The sequence below is a fragment of the Chroicocephalus ridibundus genome, chromosome 4 (assembly GCF_963924245.1).
Source record: "Chroicocephalus ridibundus chromosome 4, bChrRid1.1, whole genome shotgun sequence".
Lineage (NCBI taxonomy): Eukaryota > Metazoa > Chordata > Aves > Charadriiformes > Laridae > Chroicocephalus > Chroicocephalus ridibundus.
In genome coordinates, this window is record NC_086287.1 from 64,754,838 (window position 1) to 64,773,723 (window position 18,886).

At 40.4% G+C, this 18,886-nt stretch overlaps 1 protein-coding gene across 1 annotated transcript in view; it reads left to right on the forward strand.

The window, feature by feature from the left end:
• Positions 1–18,886, forward strand: part of KCNH5 (potassium voltage-gated channel subfamily H member 5) — a 165,632-nt gene that overhangs the window by 53,388 nt on the left and 93,358 nt on the right. Inside the window, exon 7 of the mRNA XM_063333555.1 lies at positions 7,605–8,034. Coding sequence (XP_063189625.1) covers positions 7,605–8,034 — 430 coding nt within the window. The remainder of the gene's footprint in view (positions 1–7,604; positions 8,035–18,886) is intronic.

Genomic DNA, 18,886 nt, shown 5'->3' on the forward strand with positions numbered 1-18,886 from the left:
TACTAAGCACCAGATTCATCGGATGAAACACAGGGCCAGGCATAGTCCTCAAGGAGATACAGGCACATTCAGAGTACAGCTCCTCATGTTCTAAGATGCATCTCCAAAACAGGTCTGAAGAGTCACCTGCGCTAAAATGTCTGTTTCTCACCATTGACTGTAATGACACGCTAGCGTGACTAGCTCAGATGCAGACCTCTCCACGGTATGGCTTAGGCTGACGTGAGATGCATCCGTCCCCTTGAGACTGTATTTGCCTCACTTCAACTTTTCAAAGGAAAAAAATAAAAGCAGAAAAAAATAGCAGGGGTAAAACTCACAGGAACCTTTTGAGTCACTGAGCTTTGGTGGGCAGGTTCATCGTATCATCCTTACCATAAACTGGTCAAAATCCGCCTTAACTCACGGTGTCTGCCAATCTGTCTTGATTTGCAGTCTGCCTATTTGTCCCTGTGCCAGCCTCCTTGGTTAAATATTTCTTTTCCTTCCCTCATGTTTATCTCCTCAACGTGCTTAGAAAGAACAGTTATCCCCCCACCCCCCTGCATAAACACACCTGTTTCCCTTTTCTTAATCTAAGCAAACTGATCTTGTCTGGAAACCTCATTTGTGAAATTTTATGAAAATTTTCTTGGCCATTCCAGCTGCCTCTCTCTGCACAGTTAAGTTTGAATACATGTTTAGGGCAGAGATGTATGCATTACTCCAGGCGGAGAATTCATCTTTGCTTTGTAATTGGGGTTTGGCTTTTCCTCTGGATGGTGGAAACACTCAACTGATCCATCCTGGAACTGGATTAACCTCTTCTGTGAGTGTAACCCGCTGATTGCTCTGAGTCACTATGGGATTAATCCATATATCCAAATAGTTCTTTTTCTCAGTAATCTTCAGCTAAAAATCTTAATAGTTGTAGAATTTTTTGTTAATTTGTCTGGTAATGGATACCCCAAAACTCTGTATTGTTAAGCTTTATCAAAATTTCCTTTATTCCCACCCCATTACTCTTTGCCCTGACAGTGTATTCCAAAGGTGTGCCATCAGCAGATTTTGTGACCGTATAATATTTCTCCTTACTTCTCTAAGAAACCAACGAAATCACCGAGAGTCGCCACTTGTAACCCTTGCTAGGTTTCCTTTTAATGGTCTCTGTTTTCACAAGTTCCTCAGTCACCTTACACCTCTCAATCGTGGTCCATTTTCTCTGTGTTTCCTAATAATTTTGCACTTTGTGTTACTGAAATACTGTATTTCTTTTGTTTGGAAAATGAGGTGTGTTATCAGAGAAAGCTATCAGGAAATGCTGGCTGGATGCCAGCTAACCTAAGCTTAGCAAGCCTATTGCTACACTGATTGCATTTTGATTTATCTCAATGTTTCTAATTACTCTTTCCCTTAATATTTGTTCAGGTAATGTATGTGTTAATTTCCTTCCTCCTTGATGCATTGGCTCTTCTGGAAAACATCAACATCATCTTTGAAAACTAAAGCTGAGAATTAATTTAATTTTTAGCCCAAGCCTGGATTATTTTTACTTCATTGCACCTTGATTACTTTTGTTGTTCTTTTTTTTCATTTATGAATGTGAAGAATCTTTGGGTATTTGTTTTAATGTTCTCTACACAGAAGAGTTTGTCCTGACATGCGGCAATTCTTGCTTTATCCCTATTCTTTTTACCCTCTAAGGAGTAGCTTTCTGTTGATTATTTTTTTATTTCTTATATACTGTCAGTTCTCTGTTTCTGTTTTCTTCCATTGGGTGATTATTTACACATTTATAACTGATGCCCGGCTTTAAAAGTTTTTCCCCTTCTTTGAGGTACAATGTCTGGATGTTTTGTACCTTTTGACCTAAGGATATTCCAGATGTCCTCTGCTGCCATGCGTGTGGCTTTCCTATCTCTCACAGACAGTTGTCTTCACTTATTAGTGTCTATAGTTCAATATACTCTCATTTATAATTTACCAGCTCTTGCCCTTCTGAGATGAAGAACCCCAGTCCAGTTTACTTTGTGATTGTTCATTTTTAATGAACTGATTCAATTCCTTCTTCAAGCCAATGGGGACTTCTGCAAAATCCTATCAGTCAGAACCAAATGTAGTGCAGCATCACTTTCTGTGGAGTAATTGGCTATTCAATGAAGAAATAAGCCTGCTATTGCATCTGCAGAAAATCTCAGCCTACTGTTATTAATAGCATTTATTCTCCAAGCTCATATCGAGAAAGATAAGTCTCACATTGTGAGGCAGTGCTCCGTAATATCTATCTCTGTAATAACATAATACAGGTTTGGATGCTGCCCAGATCTGAGCTATCCAGATTTCTAAGGATGGGTTTAATTTCTCCTCCCGTAAGCTGTGTAAGTGATAGGCTTCCGCTCCTTTGTATTCAGTGGGAGGGGAGAGAGAGCTCCAAGAGGTGATTCATCGCATCCCCAGCTGTCTGAGATGGATTGGGTGAATTGCTCTTCTGACATCCCTCTCTCTTCACTCACCAGGGAGGAAAGCCGGACAATTCACATAGAGACTGGAAGGCTGGCCGTAAGGTTGTAGCATTATGTGAGGTGAATACCACCCCAGGAGGATGGTTAGAGCTCAGTCATGGTGTGGCGGTGGCTTGTGCAGGTCTGCTCAAGCTCAATTTACATGAAACCATTTTGCTCTTGCACTGATTTAAAGAGCTCAGCCTGGGCTGCAAACTCCTCAGAGGATTTGATCACTTTAATGGCTAGTTTTGCTGAATTAAGGCTGCTGTAATTGCTTGCGTCTAGCAACTGTAAGCATATTAGCTTAAATTTAGCTTACGAAGGTCTGTATATACCGCAGTCACACCTTTGACTGCAGTGGCAATGTGCCCTACAGCATTTCATAGAAAGGATCCCAGCTCTGGTTCTTGGCCACACCATAAATTCTTCAAAACCACAATGTGCTGAACATCAAAACATAGTGAAAAGCTCTTCTTATTTTTCTTCTGACCTTTTCCAAGACAATGGTTTCTGTTAAATGATGCAGTACCAATGCCCGTTTTCAGAGCCGGAAGGATTTCAGTTTTAGAACACATTTAAAATGTATGTTTCATTTTTTTGTTGTGGTTGCATATGTGCCCACAGCTAACAACAAATAAATAAAAAACCATGGAGTGAAATCTAATTGAAAAAGTGCCTAGAGTTAAAAACACATTGTTCCCTAATAGAAAAAAAAAATATAAGCACAAATTTACCATTTCAGCATACTGGGATTTAATTTTGAGGTTAAGCAGATTTTAATATATTTATATGGTAGAAAATAATGGCTGGTTTTGGTTCTATTTTACTTTTTTAAACATTTATGCAATGATTTCCTACTGCAGAAAAGACTTATTAGATTAGCAAGTAACCAGCTGATTAAATCTTTTATGTCGTTTACAAAGATGGAGCTCTGCTGTTCTGTTGCTCCTTTAGTGTAGAACGGACTCCACTCTCTCCTTCCTGGTTTAGGAGGACATCTCTGGCACTCACACTAACTTGAATGATTTGCTGCACTTGTTAACCTTCATTTTCCTTTGGTGACAGCGTTCCCTTTATCCTCTTGCATGTTTGGCTGTCGACCCCTGTATAACATGACTTTGATAGCTTCATCCTTTCTATTGCCTGGCTTATCAGGGATTCATTAAGCGCAAGAGAACTGAGCTCCCTGTTCTTGCTTGAGGTGAAGAGGTCTGTTCCCACGGCGTGCATCGCAATTGTCAGGAAACCTCTTTCTCAGCCTTGTGGTCAGAAGAGTTTAGCCAGATGCAGATACACAGCTTAGACACTTCTTTCATCCTGGAATACTGAAGTTTGACAATGTGGTAACATCGAGGGGCTGAAGTGACAAGATTCAGGTAATTTTAATAGGAAGGAGTGATCCCTCTGCATTTCAGACTGAGTGCTGTCATCACTTGTGCCTCCACTATCAAACTGAATTTCCTTTCTTAGTATATCAAGAGAATTTGAGAACACAGACTTTGCAAGGTGCTTATGTCAAAAAACTTGGGCTTTGTTTAATCATGAATGGCTAATTTAATTCCAAAGTTGAACATCCATTCCTCAAAAATGTCTTTCTGGATAACTTTTATCATGGCGTCAGCTATCTGATTAATAGAAATGGTGGTGCAAAAGGGGCTGGTTCAGAGCTACTGCATGTGTCCTCTCCTGGTCTAGTGGCCTTAAAAGTCACTGGGAGAGTCTCCTGTGACTCACCGTTGTAACACTGAAGTCAATGATGTATATCAGAACGGAATTTGGTTCGAAACTTGACACACAAAATGCAATTCTGGAGTAGGTGGTTTTTCAGTTAAAAGATTTCTACAGCTGAGATGATTGAAGAGGAGCAATCCTCATCTGATTAAGGCATGATCAAATAAGTTACACAAAACCTCAAGGGGCAGGATTGGATGGTTTATAAGATAATGAGGTATTCTCAGTCAGAGAGCACAGACCAACAGATATTACAGACAATTGGCCCGCCTGACTAAATACGGCAATAGAGTAACAAATGCTCCTCCCAGAAGGTTGGATCCTCAGTATTAAAAATGTGCGTTACTTACACGATGCTAGTGCCAGACGGGATTACCTGCTCTATTCAAGGTTTCTAATCACCTCTCTGTTCCTTGCGTGCTGAGGTTACTTCAGGTAGAGCAGATGCTTATCCTTTAGTAGAAGGGTTTACAAATATTCATTATGGAGCACAAATGCAGTTAAAAGAAAAATTAAATTAAAGGCAGCCAGCAATCAGTTGCGTTTAGAATGCTGAATTTCTGAATAGCCCAAACTTAATTCAAGGCAGTTAGTCTTTCACATTAATATCCACCAAAGAGATCACTGCTGAATCTTAGGCAGAGCTTTGTGTATTAACAATTGTGCTTTACTGTCAAGCAAGTTTTAAGTATAAAGGTACCAGCTCGACCCAACCAGTACTTAAACAGTGCAATGCATCACATGTTAATTTAGTACGTGGTTAATTGCACTTTCCTAGGTAGTGTTTTATGGACTAGGCTTTTAAATCTTCCAATATTGTCTTTATATTTTGCAAGATTAGACAGGAAATGGGAATGCTCAATAAATAAATCTGGGATTTTTTGGCCTTAAAGTAGTGGGTCAAACTGAACTGGCTTTAAGACTTAGAGTGAAATTTACTTAAATGAATTACTCTTTGGAAAGAATACATTTCAATGTCAGCTAAAATGACACATTTCTCTTTGTTTTATGCATAAGAGATGCGATTGTTATCTGTGCTTAGGAAAAAAAAATAATCACAGTGCAAACTTTCTCCCAGACTTTTAAATAAATGCTGTCCTTTTATATTAGTTGTACAACTGCTAAGCTGTCCTTGTAACTTACAGAGATGATGTAATATGGATGGAGGATGGAATGTCAGACTGTAAACTCTCCTGATCAAGGGCTGACTTTTGGTTTGGGTTTGTGCAGTAGAAGGTGCAGTGTCAGCCTTGCCACTGGGGTGAACTTAAGATACTGCGTGCAAAAAGGGGACTCCCAAGTTTAGATTCCAGGTCTCTTAACTCCTTTCCTAGCTTTAATCTTGGTAATGAACAGCTACTGTTTAAGTAAAGTGGAAATAATGTGTATCTCCTTGACCAACACAATAGGACCCGATCCTACAAAAAACCATGCTGTTTTCTCCCTCTGATTTCACAGCAAGTTGTAAACTTTCAGAATTAGGGTTGATTCGCCGAAACACACTGAAGATTAATTGCGTGAAATACACTTTGAAACTACTCTGCAGTTTTCTTTTTTAATGTAGATACTGTTTCTGTGGGGTGTGACCCTCATTCAGCAGTCCATTGACCCCAGTCCTTTGTGTAATGAACATTGTAAGGGGCTTCCCAGTTTATTGGACAGGTTGGCTGTTCGGAGTGCCTCACAGACATATAACCCAAAGCCAATAAGTAGATATACGTTTAGATGGAAAGAAAAATGATAAACTAGATCCGTGTCCTGTGTAAATGCAAAATACAGAAATCAAAATGGGAAAATTCCACTTCCCCCCATGGTATTAGTCATCATGAGAGCTTGAATGCAAATATAGAACTTCAATTTATTAAGGATTTGGGGATCTGAAACAAATTCCAACAGGATTTGAAAAACATACAAGAACTTTGTCGAACAGATTACATCTAGAAATACCAGATGTATGTTACCCTTCAAACGTTAGTTGTGAAAAGAAACAGAGGTGCAAAAGAGATGAATGTTTTTTTGGTATGGAAAACTCCAGAAACTCTAGTCTTTTACTGTTTGATAATATAATTAGCCAGTGTTTTGACTAGACTGATTTGATAATGATGCATAGAAAAGGGCAATTTAGTCTTGGCACAGTAACTAGGAATGTTTGCCTCATTGCTTTCTATGTCTTAATTTCTACTTTAAATTAAATGTCTTCAGCTTCTGAATGTTTTATATTAGAAACCTTCCTTTACAAACCTTCTATTTTGAGCCACTAATTAATTTAATGCACGAGTTAGGTATATCATGGGATTGCAATAGATCAGGAACATATTTTTCTTCTCTTTTTGCATCTATAAACTCTATTAAAATACATGCAAACCATTTGTGCATTGAGGAGGACATACACATTTCTTGTTCCCTCTCAGATGTTTCTATTAACTTTTTGATGGTCCCTGTGCTTCTATTCCCTAAGTAATTGTACTTCCATTTATTTGTACTTCATTTATCTTGCGTGAAAAAAAACCACAGCAGAAATACTTGCTTTAGGAAAGTATCTGCAATGTCTGTTGACTGGAAAGGAAGTTAACCCTATATGCAAAGGCACGTGGTTTTCTTGCTAGTGCCTTGTGGTCTTTATTACCCTCACTCAGAAAGGTGACGTGCCCACAGTTGTTAGTTCCATGTTCAGTCAGTGAGGCTTCTTATAAATAACAAAATATCCAGAGTTACATTAGCTGCGGTGAAGGATAATATGCGGTGGAGATTGTTGGGCTAGAGGAAGTTACACAGGTACTCTCTGGTGGAAGAGAGGAACAACAGGCTGATTTCTCTGTGGTCACCCATTGCAATTACTTTCTGACGTTTCTCTTGAGCATCTTAATGCTGAGGGTTGTTGAAGTAGGTTGACCCCCGTTTTGGCCAGAATAGCAATCCTCTGCTTGGATTTAATAGAATACTGTTCTCTGAGAAGATTTGAGAAGACTCCACTTGGATGGTGTAGTTCCGTCTGTGACTGCACTTCCACCATGTTTGACCTCCTTGAGGTCAAAGCAGAATCTCCCATTTACTTCAAACTGGCAAAGTATTGAATCACTCCTTTTTGTAATAAACATGCCATTTCTCACTTTGGATTCCACAGAACTATTCTGTTACTTGGCAAAACTGAGCTTGAACGAAGTAATTTGTCCAGCAAATGTGGATAACTTGAGTGCCAAACTTGATTTACCTTGATGAGGACAAACATAACAGAGGGAGAGGAGGGTTCGGTCTTGTATTCTGTCATCTGAGGCATGGAAAAAAAAAATGTATAGAAAGATTTAAAGCAGATGCAGGAATCGCTGTACAGCCTTTTCTGCTAACCAGCAGGATATTTCAGATGAAATAATGATTTTTATTCTTTTCTAGGGGATCAGTAGCCTCTTCAGTTCCTTAAAAGTGGTGCGTCTTCTACGACTCGGTCGAGTTGCCAGGAAGTTGGACCATTATCTGGAATATGGTGCTGCTGTACTGGTGCTGTTGGTGTGTGTGTTTGGACTGGTGGCCCACTGGCTAGCCTGCATATGGTACAGCATCGGGGACTATGAAGTTATAGATGAAGTCACTAATACAATCAAAACAGATAGCTGGCTCTACCAGTTGGCACTGAGTATCGGGACACCATATCGATATAACACCACTGGCTCAGGGCAGTGGGAAGGAGGACCCAGTAAAGACTCCTTGTACATATCCTCTCTCTACTTTACCATGACAAGCCTTACAACGATAGGATTTGGAAACATAGCACCAACCACTGACGGAGAGAAGATCTTTTCGGTGGCCATGATGATGGTTGGCTGTAAGTAGAATTTGATTTTATTGTGTTTAAGCAAAAAGTAGTTTTGTAGCTAGTATGACGGTTGCATAGCACGCTTGCTGTACGCTTTCTTGACATCCTAAAAAATCCGAAGTGCCTGTAAATAATCATGAAATGAACTTGGAATTACTGAAAACGGGAATTGAAATTGTGTAGTTGCTGTAGCTTTTAAATTGCTTGCGAGACTAAGTGTAGTACATCCATAAGTGTGCCTGATGACAATTTTATATTGAGTTCAGGGCCTTTTCTCTACGCTTTACAGATAGCTTTGATTGTGTTTGAAAGGTCTTGGCTGGAATTTGGTTAAAAGTTACAGTGTATATTCACATTCAAGTAGTCTGACTGAGTTTTGCTTATAAACTTGTACAGGCTTGGAAACGTTTGAAGTGGTTTTAGCCAATTCTTGAAACATTTAGTGGTTCCATAAAGTGATTGTGTACTTCATGGTACTGGTTTGACTTACAAGAAGTTCTGATTTTATCTCCTGAATGTGGTGACCTTTGTCACCAGCAAAGCTAGAAGCAAAGGAAATTGTAGGACATTATATTGCACCTTTTCTCTGCTTCCTGCTGTTTCACAGTGCCGCTGAAACAGTCTAAAACCAATAGCGGTAAGGCACGTTTCTGATTTCACGCGCTGCCAAGGTTAGACCCCCGAGCAGCTCTCCAGGTTAACAAAAATCCTCACAATGTAGTAAAGACTGTTGAAAATGTTCATGTGATTTGGGAGAATTATTTTTCTGTTAAACAAATAATTCTTGGTATTTCTCTGATGCCTTCTGTTTTCTGAGCTCCATACAAACACTAAGCAATTATGTAACAAGAGAGCAAACAAAACCTTTTGAAAATAAGATCTGCATAACCTCTCTGATAATTATCTCGGCTAACACTTTGAGCTCATCTCACAGAAATACTGAACTATAAAAAGGAAGTTTTCTTGCTATAGTCTTTCTAGATCTTTAGAAGATTAAAGCCATTTGTTTGGAGATTTTTAATGCTTTTTAAAAGAAGAGGTTGCAGTTTTAGGACTCTGCTTGCAGCGTGGTGCAATGAAATTTCTGCTGAACAGCATCTTTACATGATGGGTTGATGTGTTTCGAAACATTTTGAAGTCCATAAAAAGCAAATGCCCAAGCTAGTGCATTAATGAGCTATTGCAGCTAGGCCGTAGAAAACCTGTAGGTGTTGATAAGCCATTTGTTGAAGCTGCTTTGTGGTATTTACAGAAGGCTGAGGATTTGGAGAATAAAGTGGATGTAGAACATTTTAAATATTGTAATATTTACTTCCCTTGTCTTTTGTGGGCACTTCTGTTGCCTGCAGGGGAGGGTCCCACAGAAGGAAATAAGCAGCCATGGTAAATGATTTAGGGTGGGGTGGAGCCATAAAACCATAATGAATAATGATAATAATATTGATAGCAATAACAAAATAAATTCCTGGCCTCAGTAAGTGAAAAGGAAACGGAGCTTGTAACCTGCTTTGTATTTGTTCTGGGTGGATTGTACTCTCGCGTTTTCATCTCTGAAACACACATTAAAGATGTGGAGTACACGTAGCAGTATAAAAGTTGACATTTACAACAATCTACGTAGGTGCCACTGGCTGATTAACAGTTTTCATAAGTGTTACCCAGAAAATTATTAAAGGTACATGTCAAATGTATAAGTGGTACCTGTAAGCTCAGTAGTTGGAAAACCATGAGTAGGTTTATAGGCTTTTGGGCAAAGTCAAAAGTAGAATCTATAATTTAAGAAGCATGGAAAAAGGACAGTTAAATTGCTTATTGCATAAAAATAGTGCCATCTCAATAAATGTGGCTTCTCTTGTGAGTCGGATGAGGAGCACTATGGCATCCAGGAAGGCTACAGACAGAAGAAACCTTCTTTTTAGATTATTTCCAAGTACAAAAATGCTCAGTTACGATCAAATGGTTGAATCTTTTGCAAACGTATCAATGAAGATTTGAAGATTTTTCAACTCGTGCACATCAGTATGATAACTGCTTCTGAAATCTAAAGGAGTTGCTTGGTTGGTTGAATACTGGTTCGAAAAATATGCCGACTTCCAAATATATACTGGTCATGGGCTTTATACTTGCACTATTTGTGCAAAGAGATCAGATCTGCAGGATTGTGTAAACGTGCTTCAGTGCCAGCTGCTGAAAACACGACAGTTGACACCAAAATGGAACAGGAAGGCACAACAAATAGCTGATGGAAAATGCAATTTCTCAGGCAATCAAAGTAGCCAGTGAGCTTGGGAAGAGGATTTGGCCCCAAGAAAAGGTGTAAAAAAGAACTGAAAATTAGTCAAGTTGCTTTCAAAGCAAGATGTTTCAGGGTTTGTTTTTTTTTTGAACAGTGTTTTGAGATAAACACTCAGCAAAATTCAATTACAGTTCAATCAATAAAGAACTCTGGTCCCTGAACTGACTCCCGTTACAAGCAGAGACAGACTGTGAAATACCTTTGGTAGTTTTCCTGAAGAAGTTTGCTAATACCAATAGTTGATATTGGCAGCGGCGTCTTTTCTAAGAGACTGTGCCAAATAAATGTCTCAAACTTAGCACTGGAATCGGAGATAGTAATTCATCACAACCCCAGCTGCCTACTCGTGCAAACTGCAGATATGAAAGAAAATCTTCACTGCGTTGTCAGCTAGCAGCGGCTTGTTCTGCAAGCCCCAAGTTTCCTATTCGCGCTGGCAAAGTTATCAGGACCCGGGAGGAGTATTTGGAGAGATTTGCAAATCCTTCTGGTGGGCAGGATTGCAAAACGGTGTACTTGTCAAAAATAGCCAAATTAAAATTCTGTAGCTGCTGATAAAGCATTGCTTGGTGCGGGGCGGTGGCGGGGGAAACCCAGATGAATGGGGATGCTTTTCAGTTTGATTGGCAGTTTGTCACTTGGTTGTTCACTGAGGACAGAATCAGGTGGGATGTTTAGACAGAAATACATCACCTGTCTTGCAGGAAAGGGAGATTTGAATAACTTAACCTCATCTTGTGGAGCTTACTTCAGATTTCATTTTGCCTCACTTGCTTTTTCTTGGTGTCCAGGGCTGTTCAGCAATATTTTTTCTGTTGCTTCCTGTCACTTGAAAAGCTAAAAATAGCAAACATAAAGCATCCTCTGACAAGGGAGCAAGGTTTTTACAAGGGTTAATGTCTAAATACCTATTCTGCATTTGCTGCCTAGAGTTGCTGAATATGCACTGAAAACCTGATTTTTGTAGCTCCTTTTGTGTTGATATAGGTCATTTCGTCCCCTCTCGGCACAGAACAGAACAAATAGATAGGTCCGTCGGATCCTTTGAATGGACCAGGAATTGTTTATCATTCAGGAAGGACCATTCTTGCAAACCTCCTGTTGTCTCCTCTCAGCTCACAGCCTCTGGCAAGAAACTTGGCCTCTGTTGCTGCGTGTTGCTGTAGCTCAGTCCACAGGCAGATTTTAGGCTTCTGTAGCGCAGCCGTGGACGTAGATGTAAAACTAACTGGTTTCGTGCCTTTCGCAAAAAGGAATGTATTAAAAAAGACGCCAGGAAGATACTTCTGGTTTGTCCACCATTACTATCTTGCGACTCAGCACAGCCAGGACTTCAGCGACCAGAAAGTCTGTAAAAGGGAAAAGGCGTTTTGGGGGAAGTGGAAATATGGCAGGGCAAAACAGTTTGCAGAATTCAGGAGAGAATTGTTGTTGAAGAAACAATTGTGAGTGTTTAAACGACAGGTTTGTGTAGTGCTGTATGCCTTCTTCCCTCCTGTGCTTCCACTGGGAGAAAAGTGTCCAGCTTTCCAGCTGGAAACTCAAAAGGTCTCTGATACACTTCTGTACGCTGCTTCCGTAACCTGGAGCAACCGGTTTGCCCCCGTCCATGTGCAGGACACGGAGCAGATTGCAGGGTCTGTCTAGCCCCATAAACATGTCATTTACTTGAGTTTATTTGTTCAGCTGAGTGGGCCCAGCCCAATGCATACTTCATCTAATCAATAACAGAAATCCAGTACATACCACTGGTCACTGACATGCTCTGATGGTCCTTGCTGCAAGGGAAGGTCGGAACAAGATACTGAATGTCGGAGTGTCAATGAACATTAAATACTTCACTGTTTCTCAGGATGTGAATGTCCCAGAAGAATCTCTTAGTCATCCATTGGTCCCCAGAGGAGCAGATAAAGAGTGCTTTGTTGTTCTTGCGTTAGGGAGATACTTGTATCTCATATACATAGCTTGCTTTGTCTTCTATTTACTTCCAGATTTATGGGCAGGTGGTTGTCGGGGAGATACTATTTTTTGATGACTGATTTTAAATTATGATGAAGACAGGCTTGTTAATTCAAATTGGTTTTGTGTATGAGCAGAAGGATTTGTGGTGATTGTACAAGGTACCTTGTCTCAAAAATTGGTCACTTGTGCCAGCTATTGGAGCAATTTCTAGACAGCTTCTTCCAAAACTCAGTTTTCTAATTTCATGGCTGGAGATGCAGACTTCTTGTTTTCATCTTAAAAATAACCGGGATGATGATTTACAGGCTGGAAAAGAAAACAGACGCGATTGCTGTCGTTTTGATCCCAAGTTGTTATTGTTCAGGGAGAGCTGATGAAGGAGAACGTGGGTGGGTTTCTCTTGATACCCTGCTCTGCTTATAATCTCACTAAACAGAGAGAATAGGACATGCTCTTTCCTATTGAGATCAGGTGAGGTGCTCTCCTCCTAGCCACTTCTGGTTCTAAAACCTCCGGTATCGGGCAAACGATGCTGAAAGGCTGGGTTGCCCCTTGCTGCTGCTCAGCTCTTGTTTTGGAGTTGTGACACGGACTGCCGCGGACTGTCACTCTTCTCACCACTGATCTGCCAAAACCTAATTCATTATTCAAGCGGGTTCTCTCATTGTTCAAGTAACATTCGTCAGTTCCCTGCCAATATATGGTAGTTAGCCACTTGAGTGCTGTTTGTATGAATCATGGAGGTTTATCTAGTAAATTTGTTAAGCGGTGGCTAAGCCCACGCACTGACACAACAGTGTATAATTGTAGGAAAGCACTTGTCTGGCAGAATTCCAGACAAGCAATCCCAAGAGTCCATAGGATTTAATTTTTGATCCTGAGGAAAATGTATGTGTAAGATAGCACCTTCTAGCAAAAATCGTTGCCAGTAACATAGATTAAATCATGTTTTTCCCAGCAACAGATAGTAACGTGAGAAGGCCTTACCTCTGTAGGAATTCATAGGCTTGAGTGTTTAGCTATGGTTGAAATCCAGCTCTGCTCTGAGGACGTCCTACAAAAGTCAGTCCTGTGTAAGGGCATATTTGTTTCCTGCAGAGATGTGGGAGCTGGGAGAGACACGGCTCTGCACCCCCCGTCCAGGGGCCGCAGAAGGGTTTGACCTCTTCAGCAGCAGAGAACTTGTGCCAATTTTTGCACTGCTCCTTACAGTTTCTTAAAGCGTGGGTCAGTAGGGGGAAATGTATCTCTTTGAACAAAAGTGTGGCCCCGCTGGCGAGCTCTTAATTGCTTCAGCCAAGTACAGGTGTAACCCCCAAACTGTGTTTGGCAAGTGGGGTGCAGGATGCTCTCACAGCAATCGGTGTGAAGTGGCTGGAGAGCTGGGTGACAGCCTGCGGCCCCTGTAGCGATCCTGTGCAGGTTATTGCCGGGGTGGACTTCGCAGGGTTTTGATAGTCCTGTCGTATTTGCCTCAGTGAAGGAGGGATGAAACAGCTTTTCTCTTCTTCATACTCTTCTACATTGTACAATGTGAATCTACTACATAGTTTGGCAAAACTGCCCTGATCGAGGCTACTGAGAGGAGGGCACAAGGGTGCTTCCAAGGTAGGAGCTCTTCTGTGTGCAGCTGCTTCCCTCTTGCTCCTCTGCACAAGCATACATCCACGTGGAAAGGCTGCAGACTCAGCTGTGCGTTAATAACTACGTCTCAAAGACAGAGCATTTTATTTAGGGGTGGTGGAAATTGCCTGAAGGAGATCATTAGTTTCTAATTGTACTTCTGAGAGTTGTAGGGCTAATGGAGGAGGAGGTGCTGATGTGGGGACTGCCTTGCAGTAAAGAACTGCTTGACCCAGAGTGGTTTTAAACATTGAGACAGGGTGACAAGGGTTTTCCCAGAAGGGCTGATTTGGGTGTATTTCTAGCTGTCTTGCTCTGGGCAGGTTGGCATTTGGCCTCATCACCAATATCCTGCTGGATACCAGAAGTAAAGCTGTGCGTCACTCCTACCTCTTGTCTTTGGAGTGTATCTTGATATTTCAGATCTTGAAGAAAGGTTCTCAAAAGGTGACAGGACACCTAGAAGACTAGGGGTAAAGATTTCTGCACAACTAAGTCAGTGATAGAAGTTAGAAGTGAAACAGGGTAAATTTAGTAGTTTAGTATTTCAGGTGAGGCAATGAGAAAGGTGGTAAATTCTTTAAGATCCAAATCAGGAGAGAGTAAAACTGTTTATTCACATTTACCCATCAGCACGAACGAAAGTGACACAGAAAGTTAGATGAAGTTGCCTTGCAAGTGGAAATTTCCCCTTTTGAGTGCCATTGAAAAAGATTTTTGACACTTTTAGACTGCTGAACCAAGTGATACCAGCTCTATAAAGCAAGGATATAAAGTTTTTCTGTGATATCTTTTAATTATTAGCAATCTCAGTTGTGTCTCACAGCTGGAGCAGATGAAGTGTTTCCAGGCAAGGTATTGGTCTCAGCGCAGCAGACCGAAATCGGCAATCTTAATATTCTCAGAACAGCTGCATGGAAAAGGCTTAGAGTATCGGTATCGGTAGCTACAGTAAAAAACAAGTCACTCTTAGGGAGTAAAAGATGCAGCATCATCCACTTTTTCATGAAACTTCAGTCTAAGGCTGAGATTGGTGTGGATACAACAAGGGTAATTGGCAGAAGCGCCATGGGGGACACGTGTGCCTTGTTTTGCTTTAACTCTGAGATGGCAGTAGATTTTTAGATATTCAGGTTCTAGTTCATAGCAAAAACATGTGTCTTTATATAAAGAACTTTAAAACTGTAAAATAGCCTCCTTGGGAATTTTTTTTGCAAGGTTATAGCTAGCATGTGTTTATATAAGCTTTACTTTTATTATCATTGGCTTGATATGTTTAAATGAATTTATGGTATCAAGAGAGATGGGGCAGTGAGTGAGAGAGGTAAGAATGAAGACAGAAATGTTATTTCATGCTATTGAGCTATGTTATTTAAAACAACTGAAAATTGCTATTAAATAAATGATAGGTAAAAGTGGAAAATCAACCTTTACATAGTGTTCTTGCTCACACACAGTGCAAGCAACCACCTCAAAGGGTCCCAGAGGGATTATCAGGTTGTCCCAGATTACTTATAACATCTCTCAGGAAGCAAAAAGTTTGAATTAATCCAACTAGATCAGCAAATATATCCGACTAGCTCACAACACAGCGCGGCTTTATAGCATATTGTGCTAGAGGGATAAACACATCTTAGATAAAAGATAGGCCCCGAGGTACAGCACTTGGATGGAAGGGGCTTGGGAGATCGTTTGTGATTTTCTGTTCTGAAGTTTCAGAAAGCCAAGTGAGTGATCTAGGCGTGTGTCTGCACAGAGATCCTTTGAAATCTGCAGGGCTTAATTTTGTATACTCATGAGGTAATACCTGTGTGTGGTTGACAAAAAAAAAAAAGGGCCAGTTACCCAGGTAGATCCTGCCTGATTTCAGTGGAGCTGTTCTCCGCAGCAGGCACTGCTCTTCAGTGGGTAAACCAGGTATTTTCTGTTAAATCTCCTTAATATTGGCCTGGCTTTACTTGTAGGCAAGCGCTATGGTTTATCAACCAAAGTGTACAGAAAGCTGTTAGGATGGGCAGTGGAGTGAGGAGACAAATTGTTTGGGAAGTGTCCTGTTGTAGAAAAATTGAATCATAGCAGTGAATCAGGCCTTAAAATATTATTTTTTCAGGTCGATCAAGAGATTTCCTTGCCTAAATTTTGTTAGGTTGAATTTGAGAACTGAAAAACTGTGTGACATTGTTGCACATCCAGAGAGGCTGGTAGAGTTGGGGTTTTTGTGGTGTTTTGGTTTGGTTTTTTTTGTTTTGTTTTTTTTTTTTTGTTTTTTTTTTTTTGTAAAAGAAATAGAAGGCCTAAATCTCTGGGAGGTTTCATTATTGCATTGCTGCCTGTGGTATGGTACTAACAGATACCAGGTAGTTGGACAAAAGATGACAGATACTAGTTCTTGGTTTCTTATTGCTTCATTTCGGTAGGTCTGTAGTAGTACAATCTCATGTTCCTCTTGAAAATACTAAGAGCACTGAAAACTGAACCTGTGCATCTCTCATCTTCATTTAGCTTTCCTGCAGCTTTTTCTGCAAGAACCTTGATAGAATCAGGAAAAATTTTCTGCTGGTGGAAGCATATCCTACGTGGGAGTATGACTGGGGGTTCCTCCTTAAAGAGCTTTACCCCTTTCCCTTAAATCTGGAGGAAGGACAGGATGGCATCCAAAATGGCATCTCTCCGCTGGGTACCTGCTGTGCATCCCTGCCAGTGCTGAGTCAAAAAAAAAAATCCAGTTGTGCTTCAGTAGGAATATTTTGGTCGTGAATGATTAAAACCAGTTTTCTTCCACTGGCCAGCAGCCAGCATGTATTTGTCAAGATGAGTTCATGGCAAATTAATCTGATTTCTTTCTTTGACAACATAACTGCCTGGTGAATAAGGGGAATTTAGTAGATACAATATATCTGAACTTTTTAAAAGGCTTCTGACGCTTCTGACAGTGGTCTCATAGCAAACGAGTGAAAGATTTTCTCAACACAGTCATAACAAAGTTGGCGATAACTGATTGAAAAATCTCTCTCAAAAAGTAATCAAGGGCTTCACTGTCAAACCTGTAGGGAGTTGCCAGGGAAGTCTTTGCCCTGCGTGTGATTTTATTCAACACTTTCATTAGCAGAGTTGAGTGACAGAACAGAGAGTACATCAGGAGAGTTATGGGAAGGGCTGCAAGTGGTTTAGATGACAGCATCAGAATCCATAATGATCCTGATAAATTGGAAAGGCGGCCCGAAATCAGCAAGGTGAATGTCAATAAAGGCAAGTGCAACGCACCATGTGTAAAGAGGGCAAATCAAATGTGTACGCGCAGTATAGGGAATAACTGGCTCTGCTGCTGTGAGGCTGGAGAGGATCTTGGAGGAAAAGAGAGGGGGAAAGTGACAGGCAACCGCAGACTGAATGTAACACAACAGTGGGCTAAAAGTTGTAAATCTCACTCTGGAAATTATCAGCAGCAATGTCATAGGCAAGCTGAAGAAGGCATTTACTCTGCTGGGGTTAGAACTAGTGAGACTTTTTTTTTTTTTTTTTTGATACGGGGCTTTTTTTTTGATACAGCTGTGGACCACCTGGTGAGAGAAGAGATCAATAAAAATCTGTTGTAAGACAGGATCTCCGGGGAAGAGTTGGAGGAACTGCCTTTGGTTTAGGCTGATGCAAGCTCAAGGGGAACATGAAGATTGACTTCTACCATGGAAAGAAAGCGTGCTTGAAAGGGGAAAAAAAAGTTGGTCCTCTGTGTTTTTTGAAGGGCAGTCAGGTTTCAGGCCATGGGCAAACCCACAGCCAGGTTTGGTAGACTCCAGTTCATCAATGTGTATCTGTCAGGCTTGCTCTAGGTATCCTTGCTCCTGCCTCATATGGCAGTTGGACCAGGCGATCCCTTGAGGTCCCTCCCAACCCTACATCTCTCCGATGTTGCAGGGAGAATAAGGTACTAGCAAAGCTCGCTTTCTGTAGATGCTTGACCATCCTTTAACATGTACTGATGTTTTATGGTCCGTGGTGTAGCTGGGTGCATGTTTGCACTGCATATTCATCCTATATCACTTCCGTATTTGAACTGTAAAATGTACGTGCCCATGCTGGTATACAGTCATCCTGGGGAAGTTCAGCTCCCCGTGGAAATGCTGTTATCATCCAAATCGTGCAAGACTTTGAGAGATGAATGGGGGTGTCCAACACTAAAACAAAGCTTTAGTGGGATTTTTTCTGAAGTACAAGCACTGCATGGTAGCGTTCGTATTCTCTAACATATTTGGAAAGCATTGTCTGGAGCTGATGAATCTTGATTCAATTATTTATGGAAGAAGAACCTGTTCTCACTGTGGATCTGAATCAAGTCCATCTGCAGGAAACAGCAGGAAATTAATTTCAGTAGAGGAGTTTGACTTTTTTTGGCTTTAAAAGTTTTTGTTACTGAAATACAGTTCTCGGCTAAATGTTGTTTCCTCAGTGTTTTCATTAGGACTTTTTCATTAAGAAAATAAAGACTTACACTAAAGAAAGAGAAAATATTAATTGTATCTTGGAAATTTTATTTTCCCCCTCTTTTTTCCTGTCTTTATTGCTTTAAAATAATTTTTTTAAAAATTCTGCATCTTTTGGTATTACCCACTGGAAGCATATTAGAAAGATGGAAGTAGAATCTTCCTTAAAGAGCGAGAGAAAAGAGAATTTGGGGCAATTTTCTAATTTTTGACAATTTCTCTCATTTTCCAGGGGAAACTAAGAAAGCAGGTAAAGGGAAAAAGGCCAGCAGATAGAAAAAGATATTTTTTAAAAGTTGAAAGATTAATGAGCAGTTATCTTATTTTGTCTACATTTTTGTTGCATAACAACATGAAGGATTTTCTAATAGGGCAGCATATTTAATTTCTTCTAAAGTATGTCACGAAAATGAAAGTGTATTTCAAAGCTCTATTGTGAAGCATAATCAGAATTGAAATAAGATGAAGTTGATGGAAAAGTGGTTATAAATATCTGCCA